This window comes from Chlorocebus sabaeus, chromosome 26, assembly GCF_047675955.1.
Source record: "Chlorocebus sabaeus isolate Y175 chromosome 26, mChlSab1.0.hap1, whole genome shotgun sequence".
Taxonomy (NCBI): Eukaryota; Metazoa; Chordata; class Mammalia; order Primates; family Cercopithecidae; genus Chlorocebus; species Chlorocebus sabaeus.
Genome location: NC_132929.1, coordinates 44,157,816 through 44,181,308, shown reverse-complemented (window position 1 = coordinate 44,181,308; position 23,493 = coordinate 44,157,816). Strand labels below are relative to the sequence as shown.

Here is a 23,493-nt window from a genome sequence, read left to right as displayed (position 1 = left end):
CTTGGGGAGTGGCAGTGGAGAAGAATCTGCACGTATTCCAGGGTCAGAAGAAACACTCTAGCCTCTACAATTCAAGCCTCAGGGTGCGGGGAGACACGGGGATGTCTCACAATGGACCTTTGAGGGACATCCACTCACTTGGCCAAGGGAGACCTGAGTTCCAGCAGGTGTTCCTGAGTCAGCTTGGGTACCCTCTGAGTTTTGTGAATCTCTTCTTACTGGGAAATGGGAATAGAAACCACTTTTCCTGGACAGAATCTGACTGAGGCCGTGCGGTGCCACATTGGTGAGGGGGTTCCCAGGAGCGGTTCTCTGGAGTTTTCTCCAGAGGCTGACGTGGAGTTGGCGGAGAAGGAGCGCTGTGGCGGCGCGTCGAGGCAGCGCGCCGCCTGCCCAGGTGGCCCAGAGCCCGAGCCGGAGCGGTGTCCGGCGCCCCTCCCCGCCGCTCGAGCCCTCCCACTTCCTCTGAAAGAGCCGCTGCTGTCAGGGAGTCCGGCGCCCGGCGCAGTGCAGGCTGCAGGCGCCGCGCCGAGGAGGCTGCCGCTCTGGCTCGCCGCCCCCCGCCGCCGCTGCACACCGGACCCCGCCGCCGCACCGCGGGCCATGGACCTGCCCAGGGGCCTGGTGGTGGCCTGGGCCCTCAGCCTGTGGCCAGGTACGTGCCCACCCTCTGCCTCCCCTTGCCTCTCGGAGTCCCTCCCTGGGCCCTTGGGGCTTGGATCCAGCGGCCAGGATCGGGACGCGACGCTCCTCCCAGGGTCAGACCTTGGCTGCTCTTGCGGACGTGGGTCCCCCAGGGACTGGCCCCAGTCTAGCGGTTCCGTCAAGTTTCGCAAAAGAGGGAGGTGCGCGGAGGCTGTTGAGAACTGGGACTCTGGTGTGTTTGGGAAGAGTTGAAAAGGCTTGAGTTGAAAAGCGCCCAGAACTGGTGGCCCTCCTGGGCGCCTTGGGTGCCTCCAAGGCCCACGCCGGGGTTCCCGCACGGCTGCCAGGGGCACTCGGGTGTCCCGGGAGCGCCGAGGGCGCGTGGCCAGGGCTGGGGAAGCGGACAGCGCCGAGAGAGTGAGTGTGCCCCAGCTGCCCTCCCTGGCTCGGGAGAAGCATCTCAAAGTTTGGAGAGCTGGCGCGGCGGCCCCGGAGGGCTTGAGGGGTGGGGATGAGGACTGCCCAGAGTCCCTCCGGCCAAAGACAGAGCAAAGCCCCTGGGCTATGGCCGGTAGGCGGGGGCTAGCCCTCGTCGGCCCGGCCAGCAGCGGCGGGACGCAGCCACGCAGCGTAGGACCCCGGGAAACGTTACCTGACACCTGGGGTAGGGACCCGGCATCGCCTCCCAACCCGCGCTCGGAATTATGCAATTATTCAATAATCTGGGGAAAGCCGCCGTCGCCTAGACGCGCGCCGCCGCCTAATGCACTCCAGGTGTCTGGGCGCGGCAGGAACCTCCGGCCCGAGGGGCGCACGGCCGGGAGCGGGAGGCCAGCCCTGGGCTCTCCTCCCTAGGGTACCCCGGCCCCGGCCGTCCCACGCCGGGCGCCCAGGTTCCACCCTCCACGGGGGCGGCCGCCAGTGATGCTGTTCTGTGGAAGGCGTCCGAGTGCTCCGGCAAGGGCCAGCGCCTAGGTTACTGGCCGGGCGTGGGCGCTCGACCTTGCCTTCCCTTCTGCGTGGGCTCCAGGCCCGAGCTGGGGCCAGTAGTGGGGGTCAGATGCGGTGGTAGTGGGAGAGGTGCCCTCAGGGAGCTCAGGTGGAGACCCCCATCCCACAGCCGTTTGCCCCAGTCCCCGGGTACCACGTAAAGCAAGTCCGCCCTCCTGTCGGTCTGCAGAGTAGCTTCTCAGAGGGCCCATGGTTGAATGGGCCTCTGGCTAGTGGACTCCTAGAGTCACAGTTTAAAACAATCATGGATGCATTGAGTTGTGGGAGCTTGGAAGGGAGAGCAGGGGAAGAACTGCCACCAGGCCAACATGCATCTAGAAGCCAGTTGCGGAGGAGGCCAAGCCCATTTAGGTGCATCTAGACAGCAGGGGAGAATCTTTTCCAGGAGCCGTCCTCGTATCACTCGAGATCCAGCCACAAGAAAAGAGACGCAGTCCTGTGTGACTCCAGATAGGTGGCTCCATCAGAACCTTGGGAAGGAGTGGCTGCCTTAGGGGCTAAGGACAGCCTGGACCTCAGGAAGCTAAGAGCAATGGCTTTGGAATCAGACCTGGCTTCCACTTCTGGCTCTACATCCCGCTAGCTGTTCAATATAGGACTGGTAATGCAACCTTTCCAACAGGTTTCCTTATGTGAGGAATGGAGACACAAATTCCTTGTCAGTCAAGTTGTCAGGATGCAGTAAGGCACTGTAAGAAAGGCCCTTAACACAGGGCTGGGTGCACAGTAGGCTTTAATCAATGGTTGTTAATGTTATTGCTACTCAAGGAGGAGGGGGTGAAGAACAAGGACATTAAAGGACCTCTGAAGACACAGGATTTGTGACTCAGAGCTCTGCTTATATGGCAAAAACCACTCCTGAGTTACGTCTGGTCAGTTGCGTTCTTGAAATATGGGATTCATTAAACATATCAATCAATGTTGGAACAACGGACATCTGCTTGCAAGGAGCTGGGGGTGGGGCCCAAGCATGTGTGCAATCTGGGTCTTGCCTGTAACTGAGAACAAGCCAAGGCCAGGGAAAGCTAAACAGAGGCACGAGGGCGTGAATGGCATGGAGAAACGAAGGGCTGGGTGTTCAAACAAGAGAAGTTCAATTTCAGCCAGATTAAGCAAGGAAGTCTTCCTGGAGGAGGAGATACCATTTGAACTGGCCCTGAAAAAGTGTGTAGAGTGTGCATGGGCCTTAAAGTTAGAATGTTCGTATTTTGGAGTGTTATTTTCTGAGACTAATTAAAGAAGATGATGAATATTTTTAAACCACTCTGGTCAGTGTGGACTTTGAAGACCAGAAGGGTCTCAGGGATCACTGGGTTCATGCCTCAGGCTCCAGGACAGGACTAATGGTGATCTCTCATCCGTGCATTGCATGGATTCAATGTGAGGATTACCGGGAAGCTTGTCTACTGGTGATGGCAGTTTGTCTGGGCAGAGAATCTGTCAGAGGCCACGTTAGGAGTGAGACCTCAGAGCATCTACTCTCCCAGAGCTCCCAGAGCTCCTGCTGCAGGCTGGACAGCATGATGGGGTAGACAAAACTATCAGGAAAGCCTAAAAAAAGAAGTAATCAAGTCCAAAAAGAGAGGAGATCAATTGACCAGAGCTTTACAGTCATAACCTATCTGTAGTAAGGGTGATGATTCTTAGAAGCGTAATCTTTGCTGAGCACCTGTTATCTGCCAGGCTCCATAAAGACACAGAGTGAGATCAGACACAGTGTAAGGGTGGAGGCCCTGGAGTTTCACTGCCTGGGATTGGCCTACACCCTACCGGTTAGGGCTCTGTGCCCTTGGCAAGTTAATCTATGACTCTGTGCCTCAGTTTCCTCAACTACAAAGTGGGGGTAATAATAGAACTTAGAGTTAGCACAAAGATTAATGCTTAGAAAGTGCTAGGCATGTGTTAAGCACTCAAGGAGGTTGTCTTTCTTCTCCAACATCATCATCAGCAGCAGCAGCACTCGAGGTTTTGACTCTTCAGGATCTAAGGACACAGAGATAGAATTTTCAAACTCACGTTCACAAGAGAAGTTTAGAGGAAGTGCATTGAAGAATCAGAGGCGATATACATGCCAGGGCCCCAAATAAGTTAAGACTTTCCTAGTCCCTCCCCCAAAGCCTTGGCCCAAACTCTTGATCATAATAAGAACTCAGGGATGTTGTTTTCTTTGTTTGTTTGCCATCGGGGCTGTCTTGAAGTCAGTATGCTGTTGAGGTGGATGTATTGTGGTGTGGAAGTGGAGAAGGCCTATACCATGCAACATGGCCCTTGTGGGTGGAGGTCCTACCTAACAGAAAGTATCCTGTGGAAAAGCACAGTGCTAGACACCACGGGTGTACAAAGGCTACAGAGGTCTAAGACCTGCTCCCAGCCTCTCCTTCCCAGTGGAGAGCAGGGAAGAAGGGGAAGTTTGTCACTTTGCCACCCCGTTGCGCACCTGCTGGGAACTTGTCAGCCAAGCCCCTCAGCTACCATTAGCTGAGGAGTTTCTGGATCTTTCCATGTCATAAGCGGGTCCTGGAGTCTCATTCTTTTTCTACTTACTCACTATGCCCCCGACTCTACCCATAGTGGACCCCTAGAGATGGGATGTCTATCTCCACGCTCTTCCCACCTTTCCCAGCCCATCCACACAGGGCCGTGAGCCCTGGAAGAACTCAGACAGGGTCTTACCTCTCAACCTTGCCCTCTCTGAACCTCTTTTTCTACCCTCCTGTAGTGGGGAGCTCTTCCTTCTTCTAACAGCAGGGACCTTCCCTTCCACTCTCCCTCTCTTCCACCAACACCCCCAGCTCCTATCACTTAGGATAAAACTATGTTCTAAGCTGAGCTGGCTTGGCTCTTGCTATGTAGAAGGGAATTTGGGGAATTTTAAAAGCCCCTGTTTCTTCTCCACAATGCCTGACTTTGGGTGTTATTGTCTCATCATGGGCTTCCAGAGCTTACTTTGGGAGTCAAAGTTGAACATTGTTCTAGGATCCATCATAACCCTCCCCAGGCAGTGATGGGCTCTGGCTGACTCAGGGAAGATCAGCTGCAAAATGAGCCTTAAAGATCCTCTAATACAGTTCAAAAATGGTATCTCTGCTAATCCTCATCACTAAAGTCCCCTTCCCTGCCCACCCACTCCCCACCAACTGTAGGCTACCATCAAGGATTCATAGCCATTTGGAACTTTTCCCTAAGCAGTTGTGAGCTCCAAAGACACCCACACATCTTCAGCATGGAGTGCTTTCTATAGGAGCTGTGGTCCAAGGGCGACCCTCCACAACCCCATCGTGCAGATACTAACTGTGTGAATTCTTCATCAAATGCCCATTAAGTTTGTTATCACTGACAGGAGAAGGAGAGGAAGAGACTGGTGTTGATCATCTTGTAAATCTAAAATAAGTGAGCTGCAAAAAAATTCCATGGAGAGCTTTCATACTATATACTTAAGACCTGAGTCACGAGACGTGTGAAATCCCACCCGGAGGAAAAAGTCAGTGAGGCCAAACCCCCTCCCTGCTGTTTCTCACTTCCTCCTTCACTGAAGCACTCACCAAGCAGAGAAATAATCAGCATGTGTGTGGGCTTAGGACCCAGACTGCCCAGATGCAAATCCTTTCTACCCGGGTGACTCTGGATAAGCCCCCCAGGCCTCATTTTTCTCAACTGTAAAATGGGCAGAGTAACAACTTCACAGGACAACAATCAGGTTAAATGGCCCATATGTAATTCATTTGTGTCAAGTGCTGAGAACAGTGTCTGCACCCAATGAGCCCCCAGCTAACAGAAGCATTATTACTCTTCCCATCATTTAATATTTGATTGATGCCAGGCACTGTGTCAAGCACCTTCTCACATCTCAATAAGGCCTTGCTACAGTTGCACGAAGTCACTACTACAATTCTGCCATTCTACTACCAGGTTACACATAGGAAGTTAAACGGCTTATCCAAGGTCATGTCGATAGACTAAGAGGCATTGTCAGGATTTGTCTGATCCCAAGGCCACTGCTTTTTTTTTGTTTTGTTTTGTTTTTTGTTTTTTGACAGTCTCGTTCTGTCGCCCAGGCTGGAGTGCAGTGGCATGATCTCAGCTCATTGCAACCTCCACCTCCCAGGTTCAAGTGATTCTTCTGCGTCAGCCACCTGAGTAGTTGGGATTACATACCCAGCAAATTTTTGTATTTTTAGGAGAGACAGCTTTTCACCATGTTGGCCAGGCTGGTCTTGAACTCCCGACTTCAGATGATCTGCCTGCCTTGGCCTCCCAAAGTGCTGGGATTACAAGGGCCACTGCTTTTAATCCATGCACCATACTCTCTTCAGGAAATGGACCTTGAGAGCACAGAAAGACAGTAAGTTGTCCTTGTTGAAGGAGCTGTCTTCAATAGCTGAGGAACTGAGGAACTGGGGAATTGTTGGGGACAGTATGCAAACAGCCACCCCCACAGGGGCACCAGTTTCTAGGCCCAGCTAGACAGTGACTCCTCCAACAAGATGCTGGCTTGGTAGAAGTGGTCCTCCTATGATGACTCATTATGTGAGAACGTCTCTCCCCCCCCCCTCTCCCCACCTGGCTCAGGGCCCACCGGGCCTTGCCACCTGCCCCCAGGTGCCCAATACTCTGGAACACTGACTTCCCAGGGGCTGTCATTCCAGCCCATTCTCAGGGTCAAGCTTTGGCGACCTTCTCCTGCCTGCCCCGCCTGCTCCCATTCCACTAATCAGAACCTTCTTTGAGCTTCAGGCCTAGTGAGTTAACTCATGTTGAACCGCACTAATAAGTGATGACAACGTGATGTGTTCTACCCAGAGGGATTTCCGTTTCAACTGGCTGTGCCTCGAGCCCAAGGAATAAAGGGCTAATGGTAGGATGTCAGGCACAAGGGCCAGCCAGCAGATGAAACAGGTGAGGCTGGAAGACCTACCTGGTGTCGTCCAACCACTCAGCCCCCTACTCCATCACTGGTCAGATATGTCCTACCCCAGCCCTTGTTGCTGATGGGCAGCCTCGTTCTACAATGTAGAAGAACCCAGCTTGTGGCTTGGGTGATGCAGCTCTAAAGCGGGCAGAGGTTTTTCCACGTGGCATGTGGGGTGAATTAGGCAAGTTGCTATAGCAATGCACTCCGGGATTCCAAACAGGATGACACAGAGAAGGGGTTCCTGCCTGCGCAGCTGGTGCTGACGGCTTTCTTCCCCCGGCAGCATCACTCAGCTGGGCCAGACAACCAGAAATCCTGACCCTGCGGATTTTCAGGACCCATTTCTTCCCTGAAGATGAGAGGACTGGGCCTCAGGAAGGCCATGGAAAAATTGTGGAATGGGCAAGTGGGTGTAGCTCTCGACAGTCTGCAAAGAGCACTCCCGATATTCCTTCTGTCAGTCAGGCCAGGCCAGGTGAGGCCAGAGGTCCTGCTGAGACAGGTGTGTTCATTAGATGGATGGAGAAACTGAAGCCCTTGCCCCCACCTCCTCCAGGCAGAAAGGCACAAAGCAGTCTCCATTCCCTCTCCATCTCCTGGAATTGCTCTCTCCCTGGCACTCAAAGCCACCTACATTCAGAGATCGGTGGCCATAATAAAGTCCCATCAATAGTTTGTAGACAGGGTTCTCTAGGTTTATTCAAACCACATATGACACATGCAGGACCAGTTACTTCATCTGAAGGACCCAGTGCAAAATGAAAATGTGAGACCCCTTGTTCTAAAATTATTACAAATTTCTAGATGGCCACAGCAGAGCATTCACCAAGTGCAGGGCCTTTCTGAACACGAGGCCCTCAGCCACTGTACAGGTCAAGCGCTCATCAAACCAGCCCTGCTTACATGGCTCTCCCCACGGGCCTGTTGTTTGGCAAGGAAGACACCATGATCCCACTTTACAGATGAAAAAAACTGAGTGACCTGTCCATTTCACCAGCATGTACTGAGCACCCACTAAGCCCCAGGCACCTCCAAGTTCTGGGAATTCCAAATTAGATAAAGCGCAGTCTCTGCCTCAAGGAACATGCAGAAGGCGCCCCACAGATCCCACAGACTGCAGGGCTCACTCCAAACACTGATGTACATGGAGGGCAGGGGTGTCCGTGGAGCAGTTCCAAAGGCACACGCCAGGGCCGTGAGGTCATTTTTAAGCCACAGAATTAAGATGATTCTGTCTCCAGTTATTGCCCCCAAGTCTACAGATAGACTTCTTTGGGAACCTTTTTAGGGGATCTCTGCATCCTCAACACTGGGCTCTGGAGCTTCCATCTTGGCAGACTGGAGAAGCTGGGACTTAAAATTCCTGGCCTTTCGGCAGCCCCAGGTATTTATATTGGCATGGTCCTCCAGGGTCAGCACTTCTAAATAAGGGGTGACTCCTGTTCACCTGCCCACGTGGGCCTCCCATCTCATTCTGGCATGGAATTGTAGAGGGTCAGTGCTAGGCGGGAAGGCACGGACCAGCAGATCCAGTGGTCCTTCATCCTAGGTGAGTGTGAGAACAACGATGTAGCAGAAAACTGTCGTGCCAGCCCCACCCCAGAACACATCATCACTCTCCACACTGGGGCCAGCAGGGACACTTTTCGAAGCTGTCCAATAATTCTAATGGGCATCCAAGATGGAGGATCACTGGTATAATGTAAACCCAGTCCCCAGTCAAGCAAAAAAATAAAAATAAAAAACCAAACACTCTCCAGGGAAGGGAAATGACTTGCCTAGGGTCACACAACACCAGTGATAAAGCCAAGATTTAACCAGTTCTCAGTTCTCCTGACTCTCAGTCCTTCTGGAACTGCCCAGCCTGCAGTGCTACGGGCTTCAGAGCTGGGTTGGGTTGGAGACACAGCTTGAGAGTTTGAGAAGCTGAGTGCAAGGTGGACTTTGCAGATTGGAGTTGGTAGGGGGGGGAGTGATTCATTGGTGATACTCTCCGTGTCCCCTACAAGGCATAAGCTACTTGATCCCTGTGTGGTCCCAAGGGGGAGACCAGGAAAACCAAAGAAGAGCTGCAGATAGATTGATTTGGCTAAGGATGCCAGTCAGAGCTGTCCACAGACAGATGCACCAGCACTGGGGCAGGGGGTTATGGGAGGTGTTGGCAGGGGTTGATCGAAGTCCATTAGGGGCATTCCAACCCTGGGATCTTGGGCTCTGCTGAAGTTGAAGTGAGGATTCAGGCGAAGGAATCACCTGACTCGGGATGGGACACCAGCAATGACAAGCCCAGGCTGGGTGAGGAAGGAATAGTCCGTCAACAAGAAGGAGGCTGGCCTGGGGGCTGGGCTAAGCAGGGGGACTCCAGGACCTCCCTGAGGTCCCCAGCTCAGGTTTCATTGTCCCTCTTGCCCCCATTCATCCAGAGCTTTCTCCACAGCCGTCAAAGTGAGGCTCAAAAACAAATGAGTTGTCTTCCTTTCCTCCCTAAATCCTCAGTGGCTCTCTACTACCACTGGGTTGAGTCCAGACTCTTTGACAGAGCCAACCAGACCAGGTAGGAATGGCCTGCACTCAGGACTCACCTCTAACAGAGCCATACATTTGGGCACAGGCACACCCCAACAGCAGCCCCAATGAAACCAAACTTCTTAGTTTCTTAAACACACTGAACTGTCCCTGGCCTTCACTCCTGTTGTTGCCTGTGTCTGATTCTATCCTCCCCCTCATTTCTCCTGGCTGCCCCCCACTTATTCTTCAGGTCTCTGCTTGGCCACCACTTCCTCCTGAAAACCTCCCGTGACCCCCTCAATCTGTCAAGTGGGGCCCCACTTGTATGATTCCAAGGTATCCTGTACTTCCCCCACCACACAGTATTCCAGCTGACTGGACATATCCCCTGCTGCAGAGGGAGCACCAGGAGAACAGGGACCATATCTCTAATCAGCCGCTGTAGCAGGTCTTGCACAGCGCCAGACATAGCAGGCACTCAATTAAGATGTGTTGAAGGAACAAAAGAACTCTCTGTCCAAGTAAATGGAAAGCTATTTGAGGGCAGGGTAGATGTCCTAAATTTCTTTGCACATGCACTCCAGGAGGTGATAGCACAATAGCCTTTGAGAGTCAGGCCCTGGGAGGTGCTCTGGGGGATAAAAGATGAGAAGAGATAACTCCTGCCTTTCAAGGAGCTTATGGTTTAGCAGGAGAGAGATTTTTGGATAAATAACTACAATGCAAGGGAGGAAGTAATGACTACGAGACAGCTACAGATAAGGGACTCTGGGATTTGAGAGGTGGGAGAGAGATTGTTTGTAAATGCAAGAAGGACTGGGGCTGGCAGCAAGAGGGTTGGGTAGAGAGTTCACGTGGGCAAACTGCCTGAGGTTTGGTTGGCAGGATGCTGGAGTGTGTGCTGTGAGGAACGGCAAGAACAGAACAGTGGGCTGAGGCCACTGAGAGGAAACCGAAAGCCAATTAAGGCATTTGGGTTTAGCAGATGGGAGCCATGGAAGGTTTCTGAGGGAGAGCAGTGACATGTTCTATCTGTGCTTGGAGGAGCTTCCTCTGGTGGGAGGGGGAGGCTGGATATAGCAGGGCTACAATGGGGAGCAGGTGGAATGATAAGATGGCTACTGCAGCGACCCAGCAAGGGGATGCCAGAGTGAAGTGAGGGGGTGAGATGCAAAAGGAGTGAACCCAGGGGGATAGAATTTAACAGTGCCCGGTCACCAGAAAAGGAAAGGTGTCTGGGAGACCAAGGGCGGTGTCACCAACCTGAAGAGAGGTGTGAGGGGACGAGAGGTTTTACAGGGGAAGTTGAGTCAGGCCTGAACGATGACTTTGCAGTGCTCGTGGGCAGGTGGAGGTGGCTCTCAGGCAGGGGGGATGTTGCTTGGGAGCATGCCAGTGAGTAGTCGGACTTGGAGTGGTTTGACTGGGAGCTTTCACACAGACGTGCCTCAGTGGTGCGAGCCTGAGTGAGAGGGAGCGCCCCACAGCACGGAGCCTCTGTCCCTCCACCCCTTTCCAGGCCCAGAAGCAGTGACTCATGCCCCAAACTTAAAGAGAACTCAAATTCTGACTTTAAAAGCCTCTTAGAGCAGAAGAAACCAACCAGAGGGCCAGGCCAGACCACAAGCCAAACGTCAGCTGTGGAATGTGCTTGCTGCTGACCCTGCTGTGAGGCCAGCCAGGGGCAAAGGCACCGGCAGGCTCAGCAGCAGGCCCTGCCATCGTCCTGAACATGTCCCAGTTGCCACCGAGAGTATCACTGCTCTTAACTCTCTTTTTAAAAATTTTTAACAAACACATAATAATAATTGTCCACATTTCTGGGCTACATAATGTCCTCTCTTTTCAGCGTGGATCTGTCTGCATTCTAACCCATCTGAAACCCAGCCCCTTACCCCCACCCCCACCCAGGCTGGCCCCACATCACCCTTGTGTGAAGGCTCTGATTTCTCATCCGTCTTCCCCACTCTGCTCAGCCCAAAAGACAAAGGCCAGGAGTCAGGTTACATGAGGGGTAAGGGGACAGAAAAGCTCCCATGGTCTGTGGCGACAACCCCCCTCACTGGCCTCCTTGCATCTGCCCTTGTACCTTGAGGATCTCCCACCCAGCAGCCAGAGGGCTGCCACCAGAAGGTAGGTCACATCATGTCATGTCCCTGCTCTGCTCCAAACCCTCCAGGGCTCCCCGCTTACTCTGAGTAAGAGGTCCCGTGTGATCTGGTTCCCCTGCCTTTCTGACTTCATCCTCTGTGCCTTCCCCACTGGCTCACTCCGCTCCACTCCCAGGGCTTCCGGGCTGTTCGTGAAACACACCAGGCACCTGAGACTTTGCACTTGCTGTTTCTTCTGCCTCGAATGCTCTTCCCCGAGAACCTCTCTCACTTCCTGCAGGTCTTTACTCCAACATGCTTCTCCCATTGAGGCCTTACCTCGGGCTCCTACCTAAAATTCAACCCTCCTGCATGCATTCACATGCATAAACTCCCCTCCTATACCCCTTCCCTGCTTTAGTCTCGCCAAGGCTTTTTTTTTTTTTTTTTTTTGAGATAGAGTCTCGCTCTGTCGCCCAGGCTGGAGGGCACTGGTGCGATCTCTGCTCACTGCAAGCTCCGCCTCCCGGGTTCACGCCATTCTCCTGCCTCAGCCTCCCTAGAAGCTGGGACTACAGGCGCCTGCCACCTCGCCCGGCTAATTTTTTTGTATTTTTAGTAGAGACGGGGTTTCACCGTGTTAGCCAGGATAGTCTCGATCTCCTGACCTTGTGATTCGCCCGCCTCGGCCTCCCAAAGTGCTGGGATTACAGGCGTGAGCCACCGCGCCCGGCCTCCGAGGCTTTTAATACTGTCTCACATTATTACCTGTTTTATTTATTCATGTTGTATATTGCCTGCTTCAATGGAATATAATCTTCCTGAGAACAAGGATTTTTGTCTGTTGAGTTTCCTTAGGCATTCCAGGGCCCAGAGCAATACTTGGCCAGAGTACACAAGTGATAAATAGTTCAAGAATGAATCAATCAGTCAGTTAAAATCTCCCCACCAGCCTGTCACAGTTGCTAGAAATCCCATTTACTAATCAATCACCCCTTTTAGATAAGCCAATCACCCTTCTTATGACCCCAGGCCCCTAGGTGGGTACACATTCATTCCTGACGTTTCCCTGGCCACTTGTTATCAAAGGCTTTCTTTCCAGACAAGAAGAGGTTGGTGGCCGTTGAGCATCACTTACAAATGGGCAGGGCAAGGAAGGTTGCTGAAGGAAGGAAGGGCCCTGGAAGGGAGGGAAACCTTAGAAAGGAGTAAACTGGCTCACAGCAGGCAGTCCAGGTCGGCCCAGCTGGCCCCATGCTGTTCAGCACTATTTACTATGGCTCTGAGATGACACAAGGAGACAGGGGAATGGCCTTGTTTTTACACAGTGAAAACCTAGTTATATAATGGGACTTCCTAGGAAACGAGGGGCAGGGGGCATGCAGCAGGAATTTAAAAGGCCTCATTTCCCACCAAAGGGTAATGATTCAGACATCATCCATATGCCACAGAATGTGGCCATGTTGTTTAGCACCCAAGAAGAAGCTGGGAGTGCCCAGAGAAGATGGTGGGAGCTCAACATAGACCCCAGATTACAGTCCAATCCCTGGGAACCACCAAACCAGAATCTGCCCTGGTGGCTTGGGAGATGACATGAAACCCATTGCACAGGTGGAGAGACTGAGTCTGAACTTAACAGAGTCCATATTAGGAGCCTGTTCCACTGACATAAGGTTTCAACACTGATCTCGACACTTAAGTATGTGACCTTGGGCAACTCACTTCCTCTCTTTAGAGTATGTATAACAAAAATTATAACAATATATAGAATGTATAACAAAAATTATAGAATGTATAACAAAAATTATAATGCTTACCTTGTAGGATTAATATAAAAATGAGAAATAATGCCCAAAAACAAATAAAATGTCTGGCAGGGATGAGGTGTTCAATAAACGTTAATGGCAACAGTAATACTAGCTAACACAGAAGTTAAGTAACTTAGCCAAAATCACCCGGATGATAAAGTCACAGCCTGGCGTTTGAAGCCAGGCAGTCTGATTCCAGAGACTGCAATTCTGAGAGGTCGAGTGTCTTGCCCAAGGTCATACATCTGCTGCTAAACAAGAGAGCCAGAATCCAAACCTCTCAAGACTTCCATTCAATCACTTCTAATATAAACGTTTGGCCTTCATGTTTCTAAAAGCGCTTTAGGGGCTATGCTTCCATGCTGCCATGAACATTTCCTGAGCCAGAACCTCGATCCTGATTGTAAATCCAGATGTAACAGGAGAAAGAAGTTGACAACAGGGACTCTATTTCCAAACAATGGGTACACTCAGTGCATGGTTGGTCCTTCCTCATCCACAGGTTCATGAGGGGTCCTGGGCCTCAGGGGTTCCCTGAGAGGCCTCAGCACCAAGTGTCTGCCTGGGAGGGCCCTTAACAGAGCCTGAACATCCCAAACAAATGGCCACCCTAGGCTTGCATCCCTCCAGTGATGGGGGCTCACCACTTTGCATGGTAGTCCTTCATTTTCTAGCAAAGGCAGATGGAGTCATGAGCTCTTGAGTCCTTTAAGGACCTAAAAGTAGCAGTAGACATTTGAGATGGTTTTGCAACCATGAAAAATTGACTTGTACTGAAAACCAAAAAGACCTCTGCATAACCCTCAGAGAACAAAAACACTTGCACTCCCCAAAGTCCGCCATCCCCACCAAGCCTAGACAATGGCATCTGGTGGATCTACGTTAAATTCCATGCAGCCAGAGAACTTTTCGGATGGGTGTGGGTATATCCACTGGAGGGCGGGCCCGTCAGGCTTAGAAGGGAAGGGTCCCCACAATTCCTTTTTTTAGTTTGCATTCAAAGAGCAGGGCAGACTGGCCCAGTAGTTCTCTGGGTCCTCTTCACCCTACTTCCTCTCGTCTGAGGGAAAGCCCTGCCACAAATTGCATATCCTGAGCCTTGTCTTGCTCTTATTTTGCCCAAACACTCTGGGCTGGGGCACATCCCACATGCACAGGGCTCTTGATCCACACACCCATGACAAGCAAGAGACAAGCTTAGGAGTTGGGAAACCAAAACCAAACTGTCTGGGCTCTTTGAGATGGTTAGTATGCCAGGAAAGGGAGGGACTCACTGTCCAATTCAGCTCCATTTGAAATGGCCTGAAGCCAGAATCAGTGTGGGCAGGGCCGCCACGTACAGCTGTACTGGCTGTGCGCTACATGATTTGCATCACTACAACGTAAACAGCATCCTCTGCAGTTGTGTAGTAAAAGTGACCTCAGGAAGAGGGTGGAGGGGGTAAAGAAAGTGGTAAAGGTGTACATAAATGTGCTTTTAAAAATCCTACACAGGGACTGAAATCATCTAGTCCTGTGTGTGCCTTTCACAGGTAAGGCAACTGAGGGCCATGTGAAGTAAGAAACAGGTCCAAAGTTGCAAAGCAATTTAGAAACCATACTGGCAATAGAACCAGGACTTCTGAAGCCAAATCCAGTACTCTAAGTTCCTTCCCTCCCTGAGGCTCTATCATTTTCCCCTTTAACCCCTTATTGGCAGGTTAGGGTCTTAGAAGCCTGAATATTTCTATTCATTTTTTCCTTCTCATTTAACAAATGTATATAGATCACCTATTGTGAGCTAGACATTGTTCTAGATGCTAAGGATAAAGTGGGGAGACAGACACACTGATTCTGGCTCTTAGGATGGGATGGAAAGAGTTGCTATCATTCTTATTTGTAATATTTGCCAATTACCATGATGCAAATCCTCCTACCATGGTCAGTTTCAATTTGCCAGCATAACATCACTGAATGGGAAGATTGCACACAATCAGCTCTTGTATGCAGACTCCAGCACACATTGGTCCCTTCCTTTGTGAAACTTAAACTCCAGTGGGAGAGGATACAGTGTCCAAGCAGGCAGACAGCTCTCATAACCACCTGTGATTATTTTTAATTGTAAAACACATAGAGAAGATGCTGTGAGGGAGAAGAACAGATTCTCCATAGCAATGGATTCTCCTTTCTCAGAGACCATGGCATTAAAACTGGAGGTTGAGAAGGAGTCAGGTGAGCAAAGTTCTTGGGGAAGAATGTTCCAGACAAAGGGGACTGCAAGTGCAAAGACCTCAAAGTGGGAAAGAGCTTGGTGTATCTGAGGAACAGAGAGGAAGACGATGAGGCTGGAAGGTAGTAAGTGAGAAGGCAAATCCGCAGGGCCTGCTGGGCCCTGGGAAGGGTTTAAAATCTATTCTAAATGCCATGGAGGGACTCTCAGGGGCTTTAAGCAGAGCCAGGATCTAGTCGACACTGTTGAAAAGATCACTGTGGCTACTGTGAAGGGCATAGCTTGAAGCTGGGCAAAATTGGAATGAGGGACCAGTTGAAACACTCCAGTGCAAGTCCAGATGCAAAATGAAGAGGGTGGCTTAGTCCAAGTATGGCAAAAGAGACAGAGAGGAATGGGCACGTTGGAGAGAAACTGAGGGCTAGAACCTGTAGGATTTGCTGATGGGAAGTGAAGGAAAATCATAAGGAATGATTTCCAAGCTTCTGGCTTGAGCCATCTGGTAGGTGGTAATGCCATTTCCTGCAATGGGGAGAAAAACCATTTTGGAAGCGAAAACCTGGGTTCCTTTTCCAGCATATGAAATGTGAGATGCTATGAGATATCCAAGAAATGTCCTATAAGCAGCCAGGAAATTGATGGTGGAGCTCAAAGGGCAGGCCTGGGCTCAGTAGGGTGAAATATGGGTCCTCAGGAGCTCAGGCCACGTTGAGGCCAAGGTCCCACACGCTCGCTCAGAAAAAGCAAGACTCCGTCTCAAAAAAATTTAAAAAAAAAAGAAAAGAAAAGAAAAAAAGGAGGCCCATTTTGATCACTTTTCCTACACAGAGAAAATGATAAATGATGTAAGACAGAAAAATACACTAGTTTTCATAAAACCGTGACCCTTGTTCTTTTTGTTTATTTGTTCGTTTGTTTTTTTTATGGAGACAGAGTCTCTCTCTGTCGCCCAGGCTGGAGTGCAGTGGCATGATCTCAGCTCACTGCAAGCTCCGCCTACTGGGTTCAAGCAATTCTCCAAACTCAGCCTCCCGAGTAGCTGGGATTACAGGCGCCCGCCACCATGCCTGGATAATTTTTTGTATTTTAGTAGAGACGGGGTTTCACCATGTTGCCCAGGCTAGTCTCGAACTCCTGAGCTCAGGCAATCTGCCTGCCCCAGCCTCCCAAGCTGCTAGGATTACAGGCGTGAGCCACCGTGCCCTGCCATGACCCTTGTTCTTGAGGGAGATGATCCATGTACTCTCTGAAGGCATGAGATGGCTGTCCAGGGCTCGGAGGAAAAACAGTGTTAATTACAGTCAACCTTAATGTGCTGTTTGCTGCTTTAAAACTTTAGTCCTGTTTTCCTTGAGCTTGACATCTGCTTAACCAGACCATTGGCAAACTCCTGATTTCACAGAAAAAGATACAAAGGGCAGCTGAGGCTTTCCCCAGCCCTTGCTCGTTCTCTGTCTCCCTGTCTCTGGATGCTTCTGTGAAGGTCTCTGTTTCAGCCCGCATGCCACCTGCCCCACTGGCATTTGGTCTCCTCCGCAACCCCAGCGAAGGGACCCTCACTCCTCCACAGGCTGCCCAGCCCCTGGTTGACTGGTTGTTTCTGATTTGGAGAATTCTTCCTCATAAACAGCTGCAAATGCTTTCGATGGCTGAGGGGAGGCTGTTGTGGTAAGTCACTTGTTAACAAGCATTAGTTTATCTACCATAGAACAGGACATTGAGGGGATAGGACAGATAACAGGTAAGGCTTTTGATGAGATGACAAGACTGAAGTAGGAGGGAGGGAGGCAGCCCAGGGCCAGGGAGCTCCAAGGTTGCAGGTACCCAGTGTGTGTGATGAGGACGTGCCAGGGCCCGGCTGAGAGGGGAGGTGGAATTGACAGGGGACAGTGGGTGAATGGCAGGCTGCCCTGCATAGAGGGATGCTTAGGCCCTTCTTGGATGAATATCAAGTTCATCTGATAAGCTCAGCCCTGGCGGCAGGCAGCACCTGCTTCACTCTTTCTGAGCATCCACATGAAGGCCCACTGAATCTTCAAGACGCTCAGCTGAAGCGAACCCTGGAAATCACCTAGTGCTGGCTCCCAGCCCCTCATGACACACATAAGCTCTCTGCTTCCTGCTGTGTTCTTTTTCACATGCTAAACATTCGGAAGGACATGCGAGCACATCCCTATCTAGGGCTCCTCCTCCCGGGGAAGGTGGACACTGTGACTGCAGCTCCATGACACAGGCCTTGCCTCAAACCACTGGCGCGCTCGGAGCCAACTCCCTGCCAGAAGCAGCAGTGGGTGTGGACTGGGGACGTGCTGTTTCCCAAATGAGATAATCTCCCCCAGAGATTCCGCTGAGAAAGGAGTGGTGTGCTCATACCACGGGGACAGATGACGCTCTTCCACAGAAGCCCCCTCTGCTGCTGAAATCCATCTCTTTTCCCTTCTGTGGCCAGTCTCTATCCAGCCTTCAAATGGACAGCACCCTCCATCTCTTGAACCCCTCCTCTTTCTCTAGACCCCATCAGGAGAAATAATCTCTTGCTCCCGTTATTCCTCCCCGTCTTCTCCAGTGAGCTGCGTTCTGACGTGCACAGAGGCTGGGGAAGCCAAGAGACGCATCCAGAGATGAGGAAGGCCGGTGACTGGCACTGATATTGTGGTTGCAGGAATAAGGAGCAGAAGAGACCCCATAGAGCTTCTCAGAGCAAAAGGCAGGGGGATAAGGCCCAGTTAGCAGAGAGACAAGCAGTCCACCCAGGGGCAGTCATTTGGTAAAGAAGTAAGATGCTGACAAGTTGATCAGAGAAGCCAGAAAACAGGGGTGTCTTTTGCAAGAGTAAAGAGGAGGGATGCATCCCTCTCCTGGAAAGACCCAAGTTTGGTCAAGTTTTCTCTAGAGCACAGGAGGGTATCAGGATGGTAAGAACTGGCTTGGCATCACCAGACTAGCTCCAGTGGCAGCCTGCAACTGTAGCAGCAGGGCAGGCCCAGCTGGGTGCTAAGCCGTGGGGAGAAGGGTTACAGCTCTTTCTTGAGGGGCTTGAGGCTGAGGGACACTTGTTTGGACCCAAGTGCTGGAGGGGAAGGAAGGAATGTCCTCAGTCCCAGAAGCCAATCTGATAAACTTGCAGAGGCACTGGCCATCAGCCTGCCCATGGGAGTGACCCCAGTGCCAGTCTGCCTGCTCCTCCCCTCTGAGGGGAGATGGATTTGGAAATAAGTCCAGAGGAGGAGGAACACACAGACTCAGAACATCAGTACTGGAAAAGTTTTTAGACCACCTGGCCCCGCTTCCTCATTTTCTCGAAGAGGAGACAGAGGTCCAGAGAGGGAAAGTATTTGTTTCACGTCACATAGCCAGTCGAGAAACCAGGTCTTCTGATGTCCAGCCTAGTTCTCACCACAGTGGTCTCAGCACTCAGGAGGAGTTGTTATACTCCCATGTCCCCTTGCTGAGTCCTGGAACCAGCTGTCCTAAAGTCAGAAGTCCATCCTGTGGCCTTTGACCTTAGCATTCTGCCTTCCAGCCCCCCGTCCCCCCAGTGACCGTTCCTAGACGACCTCAGGGAGACAGAAGCCTCTGTTGTTCCAAGGCCACAGTCATGCCTCAAAGAGGTGGTGCTCCCTGCCTGGCATCCGCCAGTTTTGAATGAAGAGGTGGTCTGATGGCAGCCATGGTGCCCTCTTGCCCACTTGCCCTAAGTCTCCTCATCGAGGTTTCAGCAGCACAGTCCAGCTCCGGGGCTAGGCTGAGCTTTCCGTGGAAAGGTGACCACATCGCTTGGATCCCCACCAAGGCCTCTGTCTTTCTGACATCTGGGCGTGTCCAGAAGCCCTGGCCAGGGCAGGAGGGCCCTGGGGCCAAGTCTCCATGGTGCAGGCAAAGGGAGAGAGAGAGCTGGGACCTGGACAATGCCAAACGTTTGATGGTGATTTTCTTTCGTTCTTTCCTTGGCTTGGGAATGCAAAATATTATCATTTTTGCCTGGAGATTTCCCTTCCTAAATGCGCTTGGCTCCGGCCAACATTAAGATGAGTTTGCATTCCTCCACACTGCCTGGTTTCCAATTCTAAATTGTTTGCTGAGACTCAAGACAGATGCTCGAGTGCCAACAACTGGAAGTCAGCTGCGTGTCTACCCAAGGGAACCTCACTGACATGTGCTGGGGTGGGTCTTCGATGTTACAGAGCAGGAGCCTCTCATTTCACTGATGGGGAAGCTGAGGCCCAGAGAGGCATCGGGGCTCTCAGTGGACATCCAGCAGAGTTAATGACAAAGCGGAGATTAGAACCCAGATCACCCCACCCCAGTCCAAACTTCTCTTGGCTTCACTTCAGGCTCTGTTGACTTACAAACATGTCTGTTGTCTGCCCAGTGCGGCTGTAAGCTCTGAACACTGTAAGTCATGTCTCAGCCAGCTTGGTGTCCTCACTTCCTACCATGAAAACTGGAGCTCCATAGACCCCATATAGAGGTTGATTGAACTGAAGGGCTGTAGAGTGGACTAACACGGAAGGAATGGTGGTGAACATAGATAAGTATGAAGACAGTCTGGTGACCTTGGACACATTACTGCCCCGCTCTGGGCCTTAATCTTCTCATTTATAGCAACAAGCTTTTTAAACTCGATAGAGCAGTTCTCAAACTGTGTTCCAGGAGACCCTAAAGTTTCAATGAAGTGTTTTAGGTCTGCTACTGAGGGTGGGAAATTCCTCCCTACCCCCTAGTCCTAACTCCAACATCCACTGCTTGTGTCTACTTTTCATGTATATATTTTGTTCAAAAAATGTGGGATTCACTGTAGGAAAACAAAGTTTGGAGGCTAACAGATTATTTGATCTGGAAAATTCCTGCTTGTTCTTAAAGATAAAATCCTGGCTGGGTGCCGGTGGCTCACGCCTGTAATCCCACCACTTTGGGAGGCCGAGGCAGGTAGATCACTTGAGGTCAGGAGTTCAAGACCAGCCTGGCCAATATGGTGAAACCCCCTCTCTGCTAAAAATACAGAAAGTAGCCAGGCGTGGTAGCACACGCCTGTAGTCCCAGCTACTTGGGAGGCTGAGGCAGGAGAATTGCTTGAACCTGGGAGGTAGAGGTTGTAGTGAGCCGAGATCACACCATTGTACTCCAGCCTGGGCGACAGAATGAGACTCTATATCACACAAAAAAGAAATAAGTTACCCCTCCCTCATAGCATATTTGCTACACACCACCTTTGACCCAATGGTAGCTTGTCTAGTGGGGAGTTTGTGTCATGCCCTCTAGCAACTGGAAAGAGAGAAAACGAGGTGAAGGAGTCCTCATGCTCTGGAGGCTCCATTCTGCACAGAGCTGCTCCAGAGCACAGAATCTGTGTTGGGTGCCTGGCTGACTGTAGGTCTGTGTCTGCCATTCCCTGAGTGATTCAGGACAACCCAACCACCAGGCCTGGCACATGGCTGAGGCAGGAAGAGGCCATGATTTGCTTGTTAGGCCATACTTCTCCCTGACAGGGTAGGCCTGGGCCCAGCCCTGCCTAATGTTGGGGCTTCCTGATGAGATCTTGAGTAGGAAATGATTGGGGTACTACCCCAGAAACCACGAGTCCCCAAAGATCCCCAGCTCCTCTTCTTCTTGTCTTTGTCCAATCAGTCTGTGACATTGTTCCTCCTCCCTGATGGTCCATCACTTAAGAGCTAAGCTGCATCAATTATCAATTGCTATAATAATGTCCTGTAACAAATAATCCCCGCAGATCTCAGTGGCACACAATAATAATTGTTTAGTTCACATATCTGGGGTCAGCTGAGGGTGGGGGAGTGAACTGGTCCAAGCTAAGCTCAACCGAGTGGCTCTGCTCGGCTCACTGGGCTTGCTTGTGAGTTTGGGGGTGCTGACCTCAGCTAGGTTGGGCTGGAGCAACAACTCAGCTGGGGCAGCTCTGCTCCGAATACCTCTCACTCTTTTCCTGGGGTCAGTGGACTAGACGTCTCACGTTGCTGCCAGAAGTACAAGGAAGCAGAAATAGATAAGGCATCCTAAGGCCGAGGCTGGGGATGGGCACACATTACTTCTGCTCAGATGGCCTAGCCCAAAGTCAAGTGGTTGGGGGAAATATACTCTGCTCTTTTAGAGGCAGGAATTGCAAAGTCCCGAGGCAAGGGGTGTGCATACAGAGAAGGGAAGAACTGAGACCAATGATGTAAGCTGGAGCAGGACCACTTGTTTTTGTATCCCAGCTCTGCTACCCACTAGATGTGTGACTTGGGACAAGTTACGGGATCGCTGTGCCTCCAGTTCCTCTCTTCTGCCACAGAGGGGCTTCCTCTGGCTGTCAGCTCCCATCTGCTGTTTCATCCAGACTTTTAAGCCCTTGGGACTCTGGCTCCGTCCTTCTAGTATACCTGGTCTCCTGTGCTCTGTCTGTTGCGATGAGGGAGCCCCCAATCAGTTCTGCAGCGAGCAGAGGGCATGGATCTAGGATGGGTGAGTCTTAAAGAAGGAGTGTGTGGGAGGGGGATAAGCCTGGGTGAAGTCACTCCAGGGTTGTTGTTGTTGTTGTTGATAATTTGTTGTTGTTAGAGCTGAATTTTCTACTTTAACTCAACACATTTTTCTGAGCACCAGGCCTTATGGTGGCATAAAGGGATAAATAGAACCCAGTTCTCCTTCTCACATTGCTCAGTCCTAGATGGGGAGAAGATTGTGCGGAATCAGCTCTGCTCAGTGTACACGTCTAATCCTATTACTTAAATATTCACTCCACACCCTCCGTGTGGCAATGCAGGCAGAGCTGCTGCCCATGGGATGCTCACAGTCCACTGTGAGTTCCTTGTTGGCCATGCACCTGCCCATGGGGGCGGAACCGCACAATCCCCACCTGCCTGGGGGCTTCCCAGGGTAAGGGCAGAGTTCCTAGGTCCCCCGTGAGAGCAGTAGTTCCCCAAGGGCAGGATCCCTGCTTCTCCCCAGAGTCAGAGGACTCCCCAAGCTCTTCTCTAATGGAGACCTTCTTCCCTCAACTAGCTAGAAGCTTCTCTGATGTGGGGACAACATCCCCTCATCCCTCCCTTGCTCTGTCTCACTAGTGCCTATTACAGGAGGTTAGACTAGGGTCCTTGGGCCTCCAGCAATGCTCCCAAACCTAGCATTGCCTTTCTAGATGCCTCTTTGAAATGATGGCCTTGGGCAGAAGGGAAGGCTGGCTGACAGCAGAGCAAGAACCCCCACATATTCCCTACTCGCTGGGGCAAAAGTGGCAGTAATACAGAGGATGTGGAACAGTCAACCATCTGAAGCTCATTACTTCCTCACTTTCGAATGGGTTGTTTTTTTCCCCATAGCAGTAAGAAGTTCACTTTGCCATATCTTTTTGCTTAGGCCAGCTTATGGTCTTTTCTCCCTCCTCCTCTCCCTGTCTGTGATTTGCTTTTAGACATGAAGATTCTTGGGGCCTAAGTAAAACTGGGAAGAGGAAGATAATACCAGAGATTCTTAGTGATAAACCCCGCCTCCCTTGCCCAATCCCAGCACCCTCCATCCAAGGCAGATTAAAGCTCTTGCTTACACAGGTGCATGTGCAATATGGAATGGAGCCCAAAGAACCAGCGGAGGCCCAGGCAGGGCTGCGGGGAGGCTGCTGGGAGGTGTTCATGCTCAGGTTACACAGAGCAGCTTCCTCTGGCCGTCAGCTCCAACCTGGTGCTTCATCCAGACTTTCAAGGCCCTTGGGACTCTGGCCCCATCCTTCTGGTATACCAGGTCTGCTATGCTCCACTTGTTGTGATCAGGGAGTCACCAGTCAGTTCTGTATTGAGCAGGATCTTAGAGCATGTGGCTGGGATGGATAAGTCTGAAGAAGAAGAGGTATGTAGGAGGGGACAAGCCTGGCTGAGGCCACTCCAGGGAGGACTCAAGAAACTGAGGACAGTGGGTGACTCAAAAGGAAGAGGAAGACCTGATGGTGATGGGCTGGACGGCACAGGACTGTTGAGGCCTCAAAGTCATCCCGGCCAGTTCCTAGCTTGGCCAGTTGCTGACCTTCTTTGTGCCTCAGTTTCCTCATCTTTAAAATGAGAATGATAATATACTCACTCCAAAAGGTTGTTATAAGCATGAAATACATTCAGAATAGAGCTTGGTACATAGTAAGAGCTTTGTGCATGTACACAATTATTTTTATTATTGTTATCTAAGTGGTAGGGGACTATCAGTACCTGCCTAATCAGGTAATACCAATAGGTAGAGTATCAGTACTACCTATCAGTACCTACTATCAGTACCTAAATCAGGGAGCTGGGAGGTAAACTAAGGCAGGAGGAGCCAACAGGTACT

The 23,493-nt window shown here is 51.2% G+C and overlaps 1 protein-coding gene across 4 annotated transcripts in view; it reads left to right on the top strand.

The window, feature by feature from the left end:
* Nucleotides 1–210: 210 nt before the first annotated feature.
* ITGA11 (integrin subunit alpha 11) overlaps nt 211–23,493 on the top strand; it is a 131,907-nt gene continuing 108,624 nt past the window's right edge. For all 4 annotated transcript variants that reach the window (XM_008016110.3, XM_008016109.3, XM_008016108.3 and 1 more), the window contains exon 1: nt 211–655. In XM_008016110.3, coding sequence (XP_008014301.3) covers nt 226–655 — 430 coding nt within the window. In that variant the 5' untranslated portion in view covers nt 211–225. The remainder of the gene's footprint in view (nt 656–23,493) is intronic.